The 19,141-nt window shown below is 42.3% G+C and overlaps 3 protein-coding genes across 4 annotated transcripts; all 3 read right to left on the minus strand.

The window, feature by feature from the left end:
- Positions 1-432: 432 nt before the first annotated feature.
- On the minus strand, positions 433-8,513 carry LOC115767617 (tetraspanin-9). The gene is made up of 5 exons (XM_030711917.1): positions 8,296-8,513; positions 3,302-3,381; positions 1,436-1,627; positions 1,174-1,368; positions 433-949 (listed from the first exon to the last, which is right to left on the minus strand). The coding sequence occupies exons 2-5, from the start codon at positions 3,362-3,364 to the stop codon at positions 548-550; spliced, it is 852 nt and encodes a 283-aa protein (XP_030567777.1). The 5' UTR covers positions 3,365-3,381; positions 8,296-8,513; the 3' UTR covers positions 433-547.
- Positions 8,514-10,809: 2,296 nt separating this feature from the next.
- Positions 10,810-11,858, minus strand: LOC115767620 (protein THEM6). Its single transcript, XM_030711920.1, has 2 exons — positions 11,738-11,858; positions 10,810-11,554 (listed from the first exon to the last, which is right to left on the minus strand). The coding sequence occupies exon 2, from the start codon at positions 11,533-11,535 to the stop codon at positions 10,954-10,956; it is 582 nt and encodes a 193-aa protein (XP_030567780.1). The 5' UTR covers positions 11,536-11,554; positions 11,738-11,858; the 3' UTR covers positions 10,810-10,953.
- Positions 11,859-12,070: 212 nt separating this feature from the next.
- LOC115767619 (protein THEM6) lies at positions 12,071-15,213 on the minus strand. Of its 2 annotated transcripts, XR_004018392.1 has the most exons (4): positions 15,029-15,213; positions 14,743-14,957; positions 12,986-14,685; positions 12,071-12,475 (listed from the first exon to the last, which is right to left on the minus strand). XR_004018392.1 is itself a non-coding variant. In XM_030711919.1 (3 exons), exons 1-3 carry the CDS (start codon positions 15,186-15,188, stop codon positions 14,278-14,280), a joined length of 783 nt encoding a protein of 260 aa, XP_030567779.1. In that variant the 5' UTR covers positions 15,189-15,213; the 3' UTR covers positions 12,634-14,277. The 2 variants fall into 2 exon arrangements, 1 of the variants encoding a protein (XP_030567779.1); XM_030711919.1 differs by lacking the exon at positions 12,071-12,475 and having other exon boundaries at positions 12,634-14,685.
- Between the last annotated feature and the right edge of the window lie 3,928 nt (positions 15,214-19,141).

A 19,141-nucleotide genomic window follows, 5' to 3' on the forward strand; every position in this document is an offset into this window, starting at 1 on the left:
CTCTTCGCACTCAATTTGCCCGAAAAAATACCAAACTCTTGGTATTTTTTTGGCCCAGAGCTTAGCTGACATTTGTGTAGATATTCATCAAAATATATATATATATATATATATGTATATATATATATATATAGATAGATCTATGCATAAACTAGATGAGCACATCACAATATGGATATACCGCTAACTAATAGATTAGAGGCTCGCAAAGCTGACTTCACAAAAATACCACTAAATACTGCTGGCAAAGAGAGAAGCAACAGGAAAAATACTAAACTTGTGTGAACTCAGCTTTGGGCTTGGCTTACTTTTTCGCCTCGCTTCACTTTTCTAATAATACAAAGTTCAGAAGAAAAAAAATGAACATATTTAAATTAATTTTTGGCACATTTCGCAGCAGAAAAAAAATAATAATAATACTAAAAAAAAATTAGGGTAGATGGGGTGGGGGGAGGGGGGGGGATAATATATGCAATAGCCTGTGTCCCGGCGCCTTGCTTTAGAAATTCTCCATGTCGCGGAGGATCGGATCTAGCTAGAGACGAGTTCAATCCTCCCAGCTGCTGGTGCGCGTCTGCGGATCAATTGAGGGCGAGTACGACTTGTACGTGTCGGAGACCTTCTTGTGCTTCACCGTGCAGAACAACAGCATCGAGGTAATCAGCCCGAAGAGCTGGACAAACGCAATGCCCAGTCCGATGGCTCCGACCACATTTAGCTGGCTATTGAACCAGCCCTGCAGCGAATGGGCACAGCCCTTGTCCCACCACAAGGTGGGATTCTCGGATCTGCCGCAATCCACGCGCATCACCCCATCCCCGGAGCCCTCGGTGATCAGCTGCCTCTGATCGTACAGCTGGCGGCAGCAGGAGTCCGGCACCCAGCGCTTGCCGCTCCACGACTGTATGTCATACCAATCCTCGTACGACGACACGCCGCAGCATTCAAACTGTTCCAAAAACAAAAGAAGTTAGTTCTGAATTAAGTCAAGCAAGAACATTGCAGTCGGCTGTCACCGACTGCGCCATACTCTGTGCACAGTGTGAAAACGTCGCATATCCCAACTCAAGTTACTTTCAATAAGGTGCCTGAAATATATCTTGCACTGTCTCTATCTATCGCTTATGCCCGTTTTCACATTGTGAACAGCGTATGCATGGAAAGAGAGCTTACCGACTGCTGCACACTGTCCCAAATGGCAGCCACAGATGGCGCCACCAGCGAGCCCCGATCGCTGGCATTGTAATGGCGCTCGATGCCGAAGCGCAGCTCGTTGGCCAGCGTGCGTCCGAGTCCGCCGCGGAAGAGGAACGCAATGGAGCCCACCAGAAACTCGCTCATGAACAGCATCACGATCAGCATAAAGTACTGGGCAGAACAAAATCCGAGATTATAAAGCTGCCGCAAATTAATTAATGTGTATAAATGCACTTACCAGCACCAGCAGACAGCGAGACTGTACCCAAGCGCCGCAGCAGCCAAAGAAACTGACCACAAATCCGATGCCGCCGATGCACATGAAGATCGTGTCCGCGCTCAGACCCGCGTGCTGTGGCAGCAGCGTTGCGTAGCCCTCGTAGCTGAGGCGCAGCCACAGGCCGGCTCCAAGGAAGGCGCAGCTGCACAGCTGCAAAAAGTCAAATACAATTTATCGATAACAAAAGATCGTAAGAGTTGAACGAAGCACAGAGAGTCCAAGGGAGCAGGTCTTAGAGAGAAAGGAAAAGAGAGATAGAGAGAGAGAGAGAGAGAGAAAGAGGGAGGCGCAGCTGCAAAAACACAAATACAATTTATCGATAACAATAATCGTTAGAGTTTAGCGAAGCACTGAGTCCTCAAGAAAGCAAATGTTAGAGAAAGAGAGAGAGAGAGAGAGAGAGAGAGAGAGGAGAGAAGCAGAGAGAGGTGCAGCTGCAAAAAAACAAACATAATTTATCGATAACAATAATCGTTAGAGTTAAGTGAAGTCCTGACTGCAAACGTCAGAGAGAAAGAGAGAGAGAGAGGAAGAGAGAGGCAGACAAAAGCTGCCTGCTTGCTGCTGCCTTCTGCTAGTGTTGGTTAACGAAAACGCGATTGTTCGCTCGCTTTACGGTTATTTTATCTTATCGATTTTCGATCGGAAATATCGTTTGGCTTTGGATTTAACGCCAACAATCATTGATAATTATTATAACTCGAATTAAGCCAAGCGCCATTTTTGAGCATTTAACTCTAATATTATTTAATCCACCAAGCGAGGTAAGCTTGCAACAAATTTAATTGTTATTGCCTGGCATTGCGCGGACCAAGCGTTTTGCTGCAAATTGTAGTTATTTGTTAGCTTTGCTGCTTTTGGACAATTAACTGGCTGGCAAACACGTTTCATTAGTTGTTAGCTACAATTTTTCGAGAGCTCCTCACTAAGTGGATTGGTAGTAAAAGCTATAGCCAAAAAGTACTTCAATAATTGGAGGATAATTATGATAAGTTAGAGAATATGAGTTCATAGAATTATATTGTGTTGAGGAACTGAAGGCCTGTTGTAGTTACTTATAGTATTATTTCTAATATAATATGAATGTATTATAGTTAATCTTAATAATAATAATAAAAAATAAAGTGTTGAATTTGCCACAAAGTTACTTTTTTGTTTACAAAACTGAAAAGGGGGGATCTTAAGAGAATAGTCTAGCCTCCTTAAAGTCTCCGAGTTCAATAACCAGCGGATTATAAAGTTCTTCAGGTGCATATTCAAGCAGATTTGCTTATATTCTGCTAGCTTTTTAGTCCTTTTACTAAAGCCTTCAAGTCCAGTATCTGGCGGGTGTTATATTCCTCTAACTCTTAGACAAAAGTCTCAAAGGCGAATTCTAGCAGTTCTAGTCGCGCCTCTTAATACTTGAAATTCAATATCCAGCAAGATATATACCATTCTATTTGGACTTTAAAGAGTAGTCGAGGTTTATTGCTCCCATGGCTTAAAGCTGGCAAAGTCACAGCTGTCTCAGCTTGGAAGTTGCTTCGGCGACAAAGAGTTAAACGCACTGCGATTAGCCGCAATCGACAACTGCTGGCAATTATCGATAAACGATTGCAAATGAATGCGCCTGTCGTTGCCACGTTGCGCAACAAAAGCCTGAGACAGACGCGCAGCTAGACAATGCGGCAACTTTGCCGTTTCCGCTGCAGACGAGGCTGAGAACTTTGTTGCCGGCGTCCATTGTTGCTGTTGTTGCTGTTGTTGCTGTTGTTGTTGCTGCCGACAGCAGCAACATATCCGCCCAGGGCCGAGCTCTCGATGCCAGCTGGAAAAACTCACCCACAAAATGATGTTGAGCCAGCAAAAGGTGCGGCGGATGCAAGAGTAGCCGGCGTTGCCCATCTTCTGGGAGCTGCTAGCTGCAAAGAGAAAAGCAGAGAGAGAGTGAGAAATACATAAATCACGGCCTAATGGGGATTTAGAATAAAGAGAGGGGCGATGCGGGGAACGACAGGCAAGCGACGCGTTGCGCTGCATTCATTAGATACATTTGTATCTATTAAATGCGCGCTTTTTCGGAAATCACACACACACACACACACACCGGCGCACGAGGCGACCTCATAACGAGTGTGTGCTCTGTGTATAAATAAATTCAAATTCATAAATTTCAACAAATTATTTGTTGTTTCTATTGTATTTCCTTTGGCCCCATGTAACTGGATAAGTGTATCTGCCAGCGGGGCACATTCTATCTGCATTCATGTTAAGCAATTGGCCAGCCGCAAAAACAAAACAAATAACAAAAACTGCAGCTCTTGCATATACATAACAGCAGTACTTTTTTTTTTGTTTTTGCTGTTGTTTTTTAGTTTAATAAATTTACGACTTGCGAATAGCAACAACACACACACACACACAGTTATTATGAAATTCTCCAGCAGCTCAAATTACAAGCAGGCCGCCGACAAGCGTGCGCGGGGGAGCGGGTGAAGAGGGAGAGGGGGGGGGGGGGGGGGGGGGACATGTGTACATGCTTATATCTGGAAAACCTATTTGCGTACTCGTTTTCTCTAGCCGGCGGCCTAGTTTACCCTTAAATGTGACGTAGGTCAGTCGAATCACAGTTGACCCCAAATACAATTGACTTGTTTAGCTTTCATTAGATTTACCGTGAGGCTAAGTTAAAGTCGCTAAATTCTAAGGAAAAACGTTAGGCACTAAATTGCCGCACTTTGGCACACCCTGCAGATGGCATTGGATATATATATATATTGCTCCATCAATATAAATTAATATTAATTTATTGCATTTACAGAAAATTCGTGCAATGTCCCTGCTCGGGCGCCTGGTAAATCTCGCACAAGCGATCTAATGTTTGTGGGAAACCACAGCAAAGGGCTAAAGTGCACGCAACTTAATTTGAAGATAACAAATTTGATAATGCATATCTTTAAGACTACACATGTCCAATATGTCTTACGAGAACTATTCTCAATGTCCCTGCTCGGGCGCCTGGTAAATGTCGTACATGAGCAAAACTCTCTGCCAGAGCGATAAGAAGCACACAAGTCGAATGCTGAGCGGGCATATTTATACTTTTAAGGTTCGGAGATGTCCCCTTTTATGCGTTACATATTTCGTGAAAAATATTGAAAATGCGTGTCCCTGCTCGGGCGCCTGGTAAAGTTACCGCATCTAAATGTTAAAGTTAGCAATTTTATAGCTATCTATCTATCTATCTAACTATCTTACTATCTTTCTATGTATATAGCCACGTATATCTTATGCATCTCACAAGAATTTTTGTAATGTTACTGCTCGAGCGCCACAAAAATTTAACATGAAGTCCGATTAGTCATCTAGTAAGGCGTAGGGCGTACCTTTAAAGTTCAAAGTGTCTAACTTTTTGCAGCCAAGCATTTAATTTAACAAGTAACATAATTTAACTGACTTCATTCAAGTTGAGTTCCTGCTCGAGCGCCTTTTAATTTGTAACTAAAATTACCTTCCCAGCTCGAGTACAGGGCATTTGAATTTGATTTCCACGTCTGTCAAACTCACATGCAACACATGTATGCCGCGACCGAGGCGGCTTTTGCATGTGAAAGACAAGCTGGAAATATGTTAATTGTGAATATGCTGTGAACACGACGGCGGCATTCAACAGGTTGTCGTTGTAATTTCTTGTGCGATTTATGCGCATACACGAGAAAATATGTATTTTGGCATAAATACGAAAATCTATTGTTAAGTCTGATGTCTACGAATGGAAACGTTCACTTGGAGTACCTCTTGACATATTTACTAGCGCCTATTTTGATGGATTGAAAGAATATCCAAAGCTAAACTAACTTCAGAATAGTCAAGAAAGATATAGAGAGAGAGAGACAGAGGATGTGGCGGGGGCAGGGTAGGCAAATAAGTGAGCACGCGCCAACAATTGCAGACTGTAAGAAGTTGCAACAAGTGTTGGGCAAAAGTGTTGCATGCAACAAGAGCAACAGCAACAAGTGGAAGCTGCGATGATAAGCCTAACCCTGATGCTGATAATGATCATAATAATAATGATGATGTTGTTGTTGTTGCTGCTGCTGTTGCTGTTGTTGTTGTTGCTGCCGCAAGCGCAACTAAAATAATAATGAAATAGTTGCAAATAATGCGCGGCCCGCCCGGGGCATAGAGCTGCTGTGGACAGAGCCCAAGTGCGAACAATTGCTGTCCGCAACAACAACAACAACAGCAGCAACAACAGCAGCAGCAACAGCAACAACAACAACTGTAACTGTCGCTTGCTTATTTTTCAATTTAACTCAATAACGCGACGGACTTAATGCCATTTGGCGCTGGAAATTTGCGATTTACTTGTGCGCTGGGCCACGCCCACAGCCGCTGCCCACTTCAAATACCACTAGCTGGCTCTGTGTGTGTGTGTGTGCGGATGTGCGAGAGTGATTTATGTGCACATTGGGAAATTGCCCATTTGCCCAAATGCCTCTGCCCAGTTCATAGGTCTAAGCAGCCAAAGCTAGCAAAGGGTTAGCTAGATGTCTGCCCGAGACAAGGGAATGGGAGAGGGGAGCTGGGTGAGTGGGGGGGAGTGACATACAGATGTGGCCTGTGCCAGCTGCCAGCCCGAGATGATCTGATCTTGCTGTTGCTGCTGCTGAATCTATTGCTCATGTTGCTGCTGTTGCAGGTGTTGCTCTTGGAAAATGCTAGTGTTGCTGTTGCAAAAAATCATAACCGAGGAGCTTGTGGGTAGCGCGTAGTGTCAGGCTTGAGCCAATGTTGCTGTTGTTGTGCTAGTTGCGGCTGCTGTTGCTGCAATTGCTAATGTTGCTGCTGTTGGCAATGTTGCTGTTGTAAATAGGCAAAGCGGAAGCAAAGGGTGTGTGTAGCAGAGGCGTGGTAAGAAGAGTGTTGCTGATGTTGTCAATTTTGCTGCAGATGTTGCTGTTGTTGAGATTGGAGGTTAGTAAGAAGAACAGTTGCTGCTGTTGCTTCAATTTAATGTTATCTAATGCTTATGTTGCTGTTGTTGCGGTTGTGAGGAAGCAAGGGAAGTGCGAAGGTACTGTATGGTAGGAAGAGGGGATAAGAAGAATAGTTGCTGCTGTTGCTTCAATTGCAAATGTTGCTGTTGCTGCAGGAGCTGTTGCTGCAGTTGTTGCTCTTGCAAAATGGTTATGGGATGTTTTTGTTGCTGCAGTTGCTATTGCTTCTATTGTTCATATTGGTGATGTTGCAGGAAGCGTAGCAGGCATTTGTTGGAAGATGATGTTGCTATTGCTGATGCAACTATTGCAAATATAGCTGCTGTGTTTTCTCCCTTTATTGCTTATGTTGCTGCTGTTTATGCTGCTGCGAAAGCAGGCGAAGCCAGTTCTTGTGAGCGCGGAGCTAACACAATTGCAGTTGTTGTTGCTGTTAGAGCAACTATTGCCGCTGTCTCTATTGTCGTTGTTGCTGCTGTGAAAGGAAAAACACACAGAACACTTAGACAATTGCTGCTAGTGTTGCTGTTGCTGTTGATGTCGCTTCTATTGTAAATATTGCTGCTGTGTTTGCACCTTAAATTGGCAATGTTGCTGCTGTGAAAGGACGAGCACAGATTAAGACAATAAATTGTAAGTATTGCTGCTGTGATTGTAGCTTTTACTGCTTATGTTGCTGTTGTGCAAGGGGAAGCTGACAGTTCATAAGAGCGCGGGACTAAAGCAACTGTTGCTGTTGTATCTACTGCAAATATTGCTGCTGTGATTGTATCTTTTTATTAGATATGTTGCTGCTTCGAAAGGATGATGCGCGACTAAAGCAATTGCTGTTGGTGTTGCTGCTCATGTTGCTGGTGTAACTATTGCAACTATTGCTGCAGTGCTCGTACCTTTGACTGTCTATGGGGGGCAGCAGGGAGTTCTTTACTAAGTCAATTGCTGTGGCAACTATTGCAAATATTGTTGCTGTTGCTGCTTGCATTGCTAATGTAATACCAACAGCTGCTGCTATTGCTGTTGGGAACAGGGGAGAAAGGCAACATCTATGTTGCTGTTGCAAATGCCGCTGCTGTACATTTTCATGGCCAGACAACTGTTGGCCCAAAGACAACATTTTCAAGCATTTTCACTGACGCTTGACCAGACGCCAAACGTTGTTGCTGTCGTTGTTGTTGTTGTTGTTGCTGTCGTTGTTGTTGTTGTTGTTATTGTTGTGCAAAGTGTCGCGTTTACGAAAAGTTTTCTCTTTTTGCGCCGAGTGTCTTTTGCAGGCGGGGCGGGTTGCGGGACACTTGAAGCGGGGCATTCAGTTAAAGGGGCCAATCTATGCATCTATCCGGCTTTGAGTTTGTTTTCAGTCAACCCCCCACCCCTCCCCACCCCCCCCCCCTTTTGCGGCATTTCTTTTCAGTTGCAAATTACTTCGAGTTGTTCGAATCTGGTTTTGTGCGGCGGCAACTGTTGCTGTCGTCGTTGTTGTTGCTGTTGTTGCTGTTGTTGTTGTTGTTGTTGTTGTTGTTGTTGTTGTTGTTGTTGTTGCTGCTGTCAATAAACTGCGCTAGCTGCGATTTTGTTATTGTTGTGCATAATAGAGGCCCTGCGCCCGCCCTGCCCTCGCCCTGCCCTCGCCCCACCCCATGCATAGAGTCTGGCGAGCGTCTATGGATCGAATAACTTAAAGCTCATCAAAATAATAATAATAATAATAACAATAATAATAAACAGCTTGAAACTGGGCGTAGGTTAATACTTGATATATATATAGGCACATGCTTTATAATCGTTGTCTTTCTTCAGATATATATAGTATATATATATACATATATATATACGTACTTTATTATAATGCTCCGACGCCCGATATTGCAAACACTTTTGGCTCTAACAAAAAAAAACACTCAGCACACGCGCGCACAACAACAAAAAATTACAATATTTTTACAATTTTCAATATTTATTTCTTTCGACAATTTACAACACTGTATCGCTGGTTTGCACAGCAAAAAAAAAATAAACCGATTTTTGTTAAATTTTTTTTGTTTTTTTGATTTTTTTTTTTAAATTTTAGTTTTTCAGTTCGTTGCGTTGTTTTATTTTGAAAATGTTTTCTTTTTCTATTTTTTACTGCTATTTTTTGATGCAGCTCGTCGCGTGCTGCTGCTGCTGCTGTTCTATGCGCTCGCAGCGGCTGTTCAAAATAAACTGAAAACTGAAAATTCTCCGCAGTTGCCGTTAAAAATAGTCGCAAATCCCGAGCCGAAGCTGGCGCACACGAGCGACAAAAACGAACAGCAAAAATGTTGTTGTTACTGTTATTGCTGTTGCTGTTGTTGTCGTTGTCCGCATGCAGCTGCTGCGGCAGCATGCTGCTGGGCAGAGGGGGCCTTTGGCGGGGCGCGCTAATGCAATCACATTCTACACTCTCCACTCTCCCGCTCTCGCTCACGCTCTCTCCCGCTCTTCCGTCTCTTCATGCGAACGCGCGGCCTGCATACTTATGAATGAGATTTATGTTTAGATTTCAGTGTCACGTTTTGATCCACATTTCAAAATACTTACAACAACAACAACAGCAAATAACAAAGAGCGGAGCAAAACGAAAGAACCAACAAATAAGCAAAGGCCTAAAAAACACAATTCTACAAAATGCTCGCTGATTTTATGGCCCATTTCAGGCGCTGCACAAATTAAGAAGCTATAAAAGTAAAATCGCGCATACGCTCTGTGAACAACGTGCATAAATTATCAGAAAGCAAGAGTAGACCGATCGCGTGGGGGTACGACTGCAAAATACCCTAGCAAACATGCTCGCTTGCCTGTAAGCATACCCACCCACACAGACACATACAAACACATGCTCACAGACACTCACGACTCTGCTTCTTCTCTCCGCTGCCCCACACACTGTGAGAAATGCATTCTTGAATAACTTCGACCTTTATTGTCCGATCTTTATGAAATTTTCAGAACTTGAACATGGCATGCCAAAGCACAAGATTCGTAGGCTTACATACTGCATGCAAAGCTGGTATATACACATTCTTTTAGATCAAGTCGACTGTTGATGCTAATCAAAACTAGATGCAAGCTTTACAGATTCATTATACCCTTCCTATCCAAATTTCAAGGGTGCAGGACTTAAAAACATGAGCAAAATATGGTGCAGCCACACGCCAAAAACTATAGCTCCAATTTAAGACATTTCTTATAAACAAGAGCATTGAAAAGCATCAAATATTCGCCCAGAAGATACCCTGTAGAAAGCTCTTGTATATATACATCAGATAACTATGCTCTATATTAATAGAAGAAACGATTTAAATTAACTTATTAAGCAAACTAAAAAAATAAATGGAATATGTTTTATTTATATTATGCAACAGGCACTAGAAAAGTTAACAAAAGGGGCCGCATTTTTCACTCAGTCAATGACTATTCGAAATTGTGGCGCAACTTTTGCTGTAGAAGCTTAAAGCTTTAACTAGCTGCAAAAGCTGCAAAAGCTTGGTTTGACATAAGCTTAAAGTTCTTATGCAATGCGTTTTGTGGGGTGCATTCAATAGATTTCTTAAGCAAACCAATTAAAATAACGTATTAGCTTTGTCATAAATTAAACTCGTCAAACGAAAGGTAGCCGACTTGAGCATACCCTGTATTCAAAAACATCAGCATATGCGGTATACATGTAGCACTTTTTTGCCTTCCATTAAACATTTTTATACAATACTAAATGATTCCTTTAAAAATATTGTTTTTTATGCTAAAATATAATATATATGTTATGTAAAGACAATAGAGTTGAGTTAGGCAGCCTCTTTCAAGCATTTCCCAATGCACAGGGTATCTAACCTATGTCATAATAACTAATGTTCATTTATGGAAACATTTGAAACATTGATTTAATGATGTAAGTGAAAGCTGCGCTTATTAGCTGCTGCATAACCTAACAAACGACTCAAGTTCGTGAAAATAACGCAAAAGCGATTACGTATTTTATTTTTAGCCAATATTTATTTATTTATTGTATTTGTGCGAAAAAACGTTGCAGCTTCAAAGCTTGCCAAACAGCTGGGCACATGTGCGTGAGCTTACGCTAACGGTACGCACAAAATTACGGTAACGTAACACACAGCTGATTACGTATTATTATTACGTCGCGCAACTAGGAACGTTGTGTGTGTTGGGTAATGCATTTCGAACAAGGAACAGCACAGCTACTGTGCGTAATTCGCTTACGTGACGTTCAGGCGTTACGTAACGTAAGATGACGTTACGCTATTGTTGAAGTTCAAATTCACATTTCTTAGCCTCATACAAAACAAATTTCTTTATTTATGCAAATGAAAAAAAAATATAGTCAAAGAAAAATGAAAGCAAAGAAACTAAAGTAATGATGAAAGAAGCGAGAATGAGAGAGAGAGCGATAGAGAGAGGGAGAGTGGGTGAGAGCGAGTTGCGCTTGAGCAGAGAAGCTAACGAGTCATTTTCTGGAACTCATTTGTCTTTGCGCAACTTTTGGCTGGATACCTCGATGGCCTCCAGCCAGAGCTTCAAATCGTCGGGCATCTCCGGCCGCTTGGCCGCCTCCGGATACGTCTTGAGCACATCGCTGACATTGCAATTGGTGATGCACTGCTTGGAGAGGGCAACGGCGCGCACAAAGCCATCGGCCAGTGTGATAAACTGTTGCTCCAAATAGATGGCCTTATCGTCCCACCAGACCAGCTTTGTGGTGATCTTGTACGGATGGAATATGGGTATGGTGCGGCGATACCGTACACTGCTGGCGCCCTGGACGGCGCCGCCGCCGCGCTGACGCACCAGCTCATAGAGATTGGTCAGACCATAGAAATGGAAGCGGGCAAAGTCCAGTTCGCGCAAATAGCGCGCATTGTTCATGTGCCGCAAGAAGATGTCCACATCCTGTGTGGTGCACAGGCCATAAATCGTTGTCGCATCTGTCACCTTGCGCTTGCCCTGGAACAGCCGGCCGGCGAGCACCGTACAAACGCAGCGTATAAAATAGTTAACATCCCAGATGATGTACAAAATCAACAGCACAACCAGCAGCGACATGGCGATGGCAAGGTTTTCTCTGCAAAGGGTTGCCAGACAAAATAAATAATTACCAAAAAAACAAAAAAAAAACCCGTTAGTGGCGAAAGTTTGTTCACTTTGGTCCGTTATTTCGTGAATGCGGCATGTCGTCAATTAGATGCAAATGTACAAAATATATATATATATATATATCGTTATCCTGCTAGCTTCTAGTACTTACAGTAGACACTCGATTTACAGCCCAAAAAATGCGATAACGCTGCGACTTCGATAGTATTTATCAGCGATTGGGCAACGGCACGCAATGCAGACGATCAACTGCCAGCGACAAGCGACCGAAGGCAACTGATAGGAAAGATACCAAGCAAAAGCTGACTCAAGTGCCAAGCGGCAGGCCGATGCGACGCCAGTGTTGGCAATGCAGCTGTTTTCTAGCTGCACTTGGCTGTTTCCGGCGATCACTGCAGCAATGTGCAGTTGCCGGCAATTCTAGCTGTGATTAAGCTAATTCTAGTTGCTAATAATTATCGCATAATACTTAAAACTTAGTCCACCATTTTTAATTAGGCTAATCATTTGAATTATCTACAGTCAACTTGTGCCCATTTGGCTATTTTTGGCTATTTTCAATATTAAATGCAGCTACAGCTGTCAGCACTGGCAAAATCAGCTGCAAGCCAAACGAAAGTTGACCAATCGCAGCGGGAGAGCGCAACAGCAGCAGAGCTGAAGTCAGCAAGTACGAGAGAGTAAAAAAGAGAGAGAGAGGCAGAGAGAGTGCGCGTGCGAGTGCGCTCAACAGCCCGGCTTAAAGTTCAGGCCTGGCCATGCTTAACGCAGGCGTCTCAAGTTCAACGTCTAATTATAAACGGTCAAGTTCTTGTGAGAGTCCCCCACGCTGTACATCGGCTTGCATATATTACGCGTATTAGGTGCGATGGCCGTGCGCTTATAAATGCTTAAATTAAGTATATAAGTATATAAAAAGAAGAAATGTTGAGTGAAAATTATTGTAAAAAGTAACCAAACACAAAAGAAATATATACATATGTCAAATTCTGTTCAAAAATTATTTAAATTAGTGTATACATGTTTAAACGAGCCAATATAAATATCTTATAAATTTTTCAATAAAAATTTCTCTATAAACACTTAATACATAATATAGATAAGGACTAAATCCAAATTTGCCTGCTACCTGTTAAAAACACACTCAACTTGTATTAAAAATATTAAAAAAAAAAAATTCGATTAGCAAATCAATGATAAGATAATAAATATTCATACGAAGAAAATAAGATAATGACCATTTTTTTATATAAGATACCAAGCTTAATATATGCAATAAATAAATAATAATCGAGTGGGAAGAGTATCTCAATTTTGCACACTCGTCGCGCTCTCTCTCTCCCTCTCTCTGTCTCTCTTTGCGAGCACTTGCACTTGAACTTGAATTTAATCGATTTACCGCTGTTCTAAGCCGTTTCCACTGTTTGCTAGCACTTGAGGCACATGACGCGCATGCAAATCGTCAAATCGTCAACGATTGACATTTAACACTTAAGAACTAAGCGACAAATTCATTTCAAACAGTGCTGTCTATTGTTTTTTTTTGGAATTGCCAGCGTCATCGTGAACTGTTAGCCTGACCATTTACAGTTTGTTTGCATTGTTGACAGTTGCCAAGCTCAGCCTTGCGTCTGGTGGAAACAACTCGTTTACTTCGCACTTTCTCACACTGCGCTCTTTCAACGGGTTTCAACATGAACATTTACAACACAGTATACAGTATGCAATTGGTCTAAGGTCAGCGAAATAAGCAAATAAGGCTAGCTGATCTATTGGAATTTTCGGTTGAACCGAAAAGTCTCGTATTTGGCTAGCTTTTCACTTCCTTATCGCTTAACTAATAAGTATGACTATGCGTTTAATTAGTAAATGGGCGTAACGTCGTTGTTGTTGTTGCTTTATAATTGCCTGTTAGACAATTAAATGCACTCAAACCAGATGATCCTAGACACAGCTATAATAGTTCTAGAAGCACACTTTCCAACACTGCATCATCTTTTGCAATGAGTTGGCCCTAAGCTGTTAGTTAGTTACCTGCCTGAGCGCAAGGTGTAGCTAACATGTATAAATGATTGATTGCATCTAATGCAAGCACTTTGCAGCACTGGATTTTGAATTGGAAACAATCAGGACTCTGAGTGCTTGCTTCTGAAGCAGAGCAAGTCCCTGCTCGGGCGCGCATGAAGAACAATTGTTTAGGTACATTCGTGCACGCATTTGCTAATCTAGCACTTTCCAACACTGTCGAGTCCCTGCTCGGGCGCCTGTGAATTGTGCTGAACCCCCGAATTGAAGCAGAGAGAAACGCGCAATTTTACAAGTTGGTAGATCTAAGCACATTTTTACTAGACTAGCGCGCGCACACACACACACACACACATAGGCACACACACATTAAGTAATTATGGGTTAATAGCTGTGGATGCTGAGATTACATTGATTCGTCTAGGGTGCACTTAGGGCTAGGCCAGACAGATGCAGATTCAGACCGACTTAAGGCTAGGGTTAAAGCACGCTCGTCAACATTTGCACACGCACATAAAAAAAAAAACTATTTAAAAAAAAACGCGCGAGTAGAAGAAGAAGAAATTAACAAATGTTCAAGCGGAAACGGAATGCCGTGCTCGAGCACCGCAGAGTCCATGGCGAATGAGTTGAGTTGAGTTGAGTTGCGGAAGAGGATGCAGTCGGTCAGCAGCCGCTACGCAGATTCTTGCTGGACATGTCGTTGTACTCGATCCACTTGCACAGCTCCGGCGGCAGCGGCGGCTTCAGCTTGACACTGTACGCCGTCGTCGTCGTCGTGGACGTTGCGACGTGTCCGTTCTCGGCCTGGGCCGCCTCGAGCGTGGTCTGCGGCAGCTGCATCGCCTGGGCCTGGGCCATGCCCGCCGGCTGCATGCTGGCCGTGGAGCTGAGCGTATGCCGCGACGCCTGCAGCGGCGTCGCCGCCGTCTTGGGCAGCAGCTCGGCCATCACGCTGTCCATGGAGACATCGATGACCCGCTGCCGGCAGATGACGATGCAGTGTATAAACTGATCCGCAGGACGCACAAAGCGATGCTCCATGAACAGCGACTGCTCGTCCCAGTAGATGATCTGCAAATGAGCTCCAATTAGTTATTGCTACCGCTCCCGGACAGCTGCTGTACGCACCCTGGAGATGATCTTGAAGCGATGAAAGGGCCGTATGAAACGACGATACCGTATGGTGGCCGCGCCCTGGAACACCGATCCGCCCAGCCTGGTTATGGTGCGATACAGCTTGGTGCGCTCATAGAAGTCAACGCGAGCAAAGTCCAGCTCCCGGAAATAGCGCGCATTGTTCATATGGTAGAGCAGGGTGTCCACATCGTTGGTCAGACACAGACCTGGCCGCAAAAGAGGAGCGTGTGGTAAATTCTAGGTGTGCACCTGGGCGAGCACGGCAAAGCAAACCTACCATTCACGGTGGTCGTCTCCAGGATGTGGCAGCGTCGCTTAACGAAGCGCGCCAGCAGCACGCAGAGGCACATGCGCAGGAAATAGTGCAGCTCCAGCAGGCCGTAGAGCAGGACCAGCGCCAGCAGGCAGCCGAGCGCCACATAGCAGACCAGCTCCATGTCGCCAGGTGCGAGTGGGGGGGGGGGGGGGGGGGGCGACGGCTAATTGAAAACGGGCAGCCAAATAGCGCGCAGGGCGGAAGCCAGTCAAGCGCCAAGTGGCCAGTTGACTACCCTATATATATATATATATATGTGTATATATCAATATAATTTAGGGCCTGTTTTTTCTTGTGATTAATTCGCTTTTGTGGGTTGTTGTCCTGGCTAAAGGCTGAGGCGGACGCCTTTGAAAATTAGGTCATGTTGCTGACGTTCGCCGCGATGCCGCATAGCCTGATTGCACACACACACACACACACACACACACACACGCGCGCGCAGGACCCAGCTAATTTGTTTTGAACAGTTACCAAAATGCACAAAAACAACAACAACAAGAACAAGAACAAGACAACAACAACAGCTGCGAGAACACGTTGCACAGTGGGCAAGAGAATTGTTTTCAGCGACGCGCCAACCGCAGCGACAACAGCGCACTGAAAACTTTTTGGCCAAAATGCTGCCGGGCCAGGCAGCGACGTCTGCGCGCTGAATAGCGTCGGCGTCGACGTCGACGTCGGCGTCGCTTCTCTTGCTGGCATCCTCGCGAAACAGCTTTCAGCTGAGCAGCACGCCAAAAAGCACACGCGCACAAGCCGAAGCTTTTGCTTTTAGGGGTTGAACCTGTTGCCGGCTGCGACCGCGGCAGCGGCAGCGGCAGCGACAGCGACTGCAGCCTGTGAGCTTTTTTTTCCGTTCTGTTTTTTTTGTTGTTATTTTCTTTGTCAAGCTGCAGCTTCCGCTGCTAATGGCATCTGCTGCTAACAGCAATAACAAAATTCCTTAGCTCTATTTGTTGTTGTTCGCTTTCCGAGAGCTCGTAAGTTTGGTATATTACCTGTTTTTTTTTGTTTTTTTTTTTGTATTCATAAAGTTGCCAAAACAAATATTGCAAAAAATCAGTGAAAAACCCAAACACAAATAAATACAAAGTTCTAAAACCGTTTGTTCTTTGAGCCAGTTGCACACTCACACACTCCTTACATATACCCTAACCGAGCAGTTTATTAGCTATTCGAAACTTGCAAGGATTTGAATTGAAAGCCAAATCTAACAAAGCTTTTCTACAGGAGCTTTTAGCTGAAGCTTTCCGCGTGCTAGCTTTTTGATAGGCATAAAAGCTTTAAAAGCTGGTCAAAATATTTTATATAGCATTGTGAATGATCCTTACAAAAAGCTATGCAAGATTTGGGAGCTTTAAGCTGATTTATACTTTCAACGTATTTAAATAGAATTAAAGCAGATTTCATAAATATGCTAAAGGCTTAAAAAGGCTCGAGGTCCAACAACTTGGTAAACATTTTTTTAAAGCTCAGTTAAAGCTTTCAAAAAGCAAGCTCTGAACAACTTTTGGAGCTACTTATAATAATTGGTAAATTTTACTATATCCATATCTTAAAAACTTTATTGATAATAAATTGTATATTTATACAAATCTAATCATAATATAGGTATATATAGGTATATATAAATCAAAGGAAATTTGTAAATATTTTTCAAGGATTCTCCGAAAGAAAAAGTACGAGATAAAAAACTGCTGAAGTTTTTACAAAACCAAACAAAAACTGTTTTGCATATCTTCAAGAAATGTTTCTATTCCTTTTTTAAACTTTATATATTCAATTATATTTGTTGAATATATCGCTTGGTTAGGTCTAAATAATTCCCAAAAAAAAGGCATTAACCTTAACTATAAAAATTACCGAAAACACACAAAAATTGTTCTAAATTGTTTGAATACTCTCCCAGTTCAATCTTTTAATAACATTTCCTCGCTTCTTTTTGTTAAATGGAAGAGTATTGAAATAAAAGTATCTTCATAAATCCCAAGCTTTTGCTTACACTTAGAATGTCGGTATACCCATTCTTTCCTCAAATATTGAAGTATTATAAAAAAAAAAAACACACACATTCAGGGCAGGGCTGAAGTTTAGTTCCTTCCCAGTTTCTAGGCCCTTTTTATCTTGAGGCCCGCCACAAAAGAGCATACAAAAATGTAATCGACGACAAAAGTCGGGTAGCTTCAGTCGGGAGTGCTCGACCAGAAGATATCCTGCAACCCGACGCTAAGCTGACGTGCCTTTGGCAGAGCAATGCGTTCTTGAATAACTTCGGTGCTTATAGTCCGATCTTAATGAAATTCTCAGGGCTTGAATATGGCATACAAAAGAGCGTACATCCCAAAGCTCCAGGCGAGGTATCGAAAAAGTGAGATTAGAAACCAAATTTGATGTATTTTGTTTTTATAATCCTCGAGTTGGGCTTTTAAATGCAACTCCCAAAATCATGAAAATAGAAGGATATATATATATATAAATAAAAAACTCGAAAACATATTTTAGAAATCTCAAGTTTGCAGCTTTTGCAGTTTTCGAAACAAAGGAACTTGGCGACGATCCACGAGTGCATTCAAATCAATAACAGCTTGAGCACGAATACGAACTGCTGGATACTCTATCCGAAAACTGTCACAGGTGTTAGCACAAATCGTAGATGCCCTCCAAGCGTGTATCTGGTGTGCACACACTCAAAGCTGATAGTTCCGAATAAAGAAAATTACCAATTAGCAGGTTGCACGTTGTGCACACACGGGAAGTTTGCTAACAAGCCGTGACTAGGGGGCAAGGGGGCTAGGGGGCAAGGGGGCGAGCGGCTGTGGTTGCGCGAAAATTCATAGTTGTTGCAATTACAATTTCACTTTTCAATTTATTTGCTTGTTTTTTTTTTTTTTTTGGTTTTTTTATCAATATTTTTTTGTTATTGTTTTATTGAAAGGTTCAGAACTCAAATCCGGTTCGACTGAGTCAATTGTTGCTTCGATAGGGACAAATATAACATTAAAGCGACCAAATATATATATGTATATATATATATATAGGTGTGTGTGTACATAAGTATGTGATTCCATATAGGTATATAGGCATATGCAAGTGCTATGTACAAAACGTGTTTTTCGTTCAATTCGGTTTAAGGTCCAAAGCGGGCCAGACTCACAAACTGTTAACAATTTCAACTATTGACTGAACATTATTTGTTATTTATGCGGTTTTTTTTTTCTTCAATATTTTGTTGTTGTCTTAAATACTCTTGCTGGACATTTGAGCTTGGAGTGTAAGGAACTGTATCCATCCTTGCTGAGCTCTTCTTCGTATGAAGAACAAACCAAAAACGAGTTAACATTCGTTATAGCAAGGATACGTTTTTTTTTTTAAATCCTAAACTCTTGAACAAAGAAACTTGCAACGACTACAAAACACTTCGTTAACAAGTAAATTTTGCTTAACAAATTTAGCTTAGTTTTATATTGTTAATAGTTTTACAGTTTTTGCGATTGATTTCATTTTAACAAAATCGTTTTGTTGCTATTTCTCAAATAAATTGTGTTCAGAACCAAATTGTTTAACATTTAACAACTAGTCGTTGCCAGCAAGGGTATTTGCATATTCGGTGCTTTCCGAATTGTCATAATTTGTTTACAATTGCGTCTTTTTCATGTAATTTGTTGCGTGCGTTATAAATAATTTAAGTTTGAACTCATTTTTAGGCTTTTCCAGCAAATTTTTTGTTTCTTCTTAACAAACATTTTTGAGACTTTCTGTAAGAAGAAACTGAAACAAAAACAATATCACTTACAAATATGGGCTTAAGTTCTAAACACAGGCAAACGGAGAACGATTTCATTTTTGCTTCTTAAACAACTTTTGTGGGCGCAACATAAGGTTAAAGACGTGGGGGCGGGGCGGGGCGGTGTGGCCGGGTGCGGTAGCAATGAATACAGGCATATAGTATATATATATACGAGTACATTTATAGCATAGGTTTCTTTAAAGTTACACATAAGTTGGATATACTTAATAACTATATATATATATATATATATATATATATAGTGTTATATATATATATATATA

The sequence above is a fragment of the Drosophila novamexicana genome, unplaced genomic scaffold (genome assembly GCF_003285875.2).
Source record: "Drosophila novamexicana strain 15010-1031.04,08,12 unplaced genomic scaffold, DnovRS2.1 tig00001415-arrow-arrow-pilon, whole genome shotgun sequence".
Lineage (NCBI taxonomy): Eukaryota > Metazoa > Arthropoda > Insecta > Diptera > Drosophilidae > Drosophila > Drosophila novamexicana.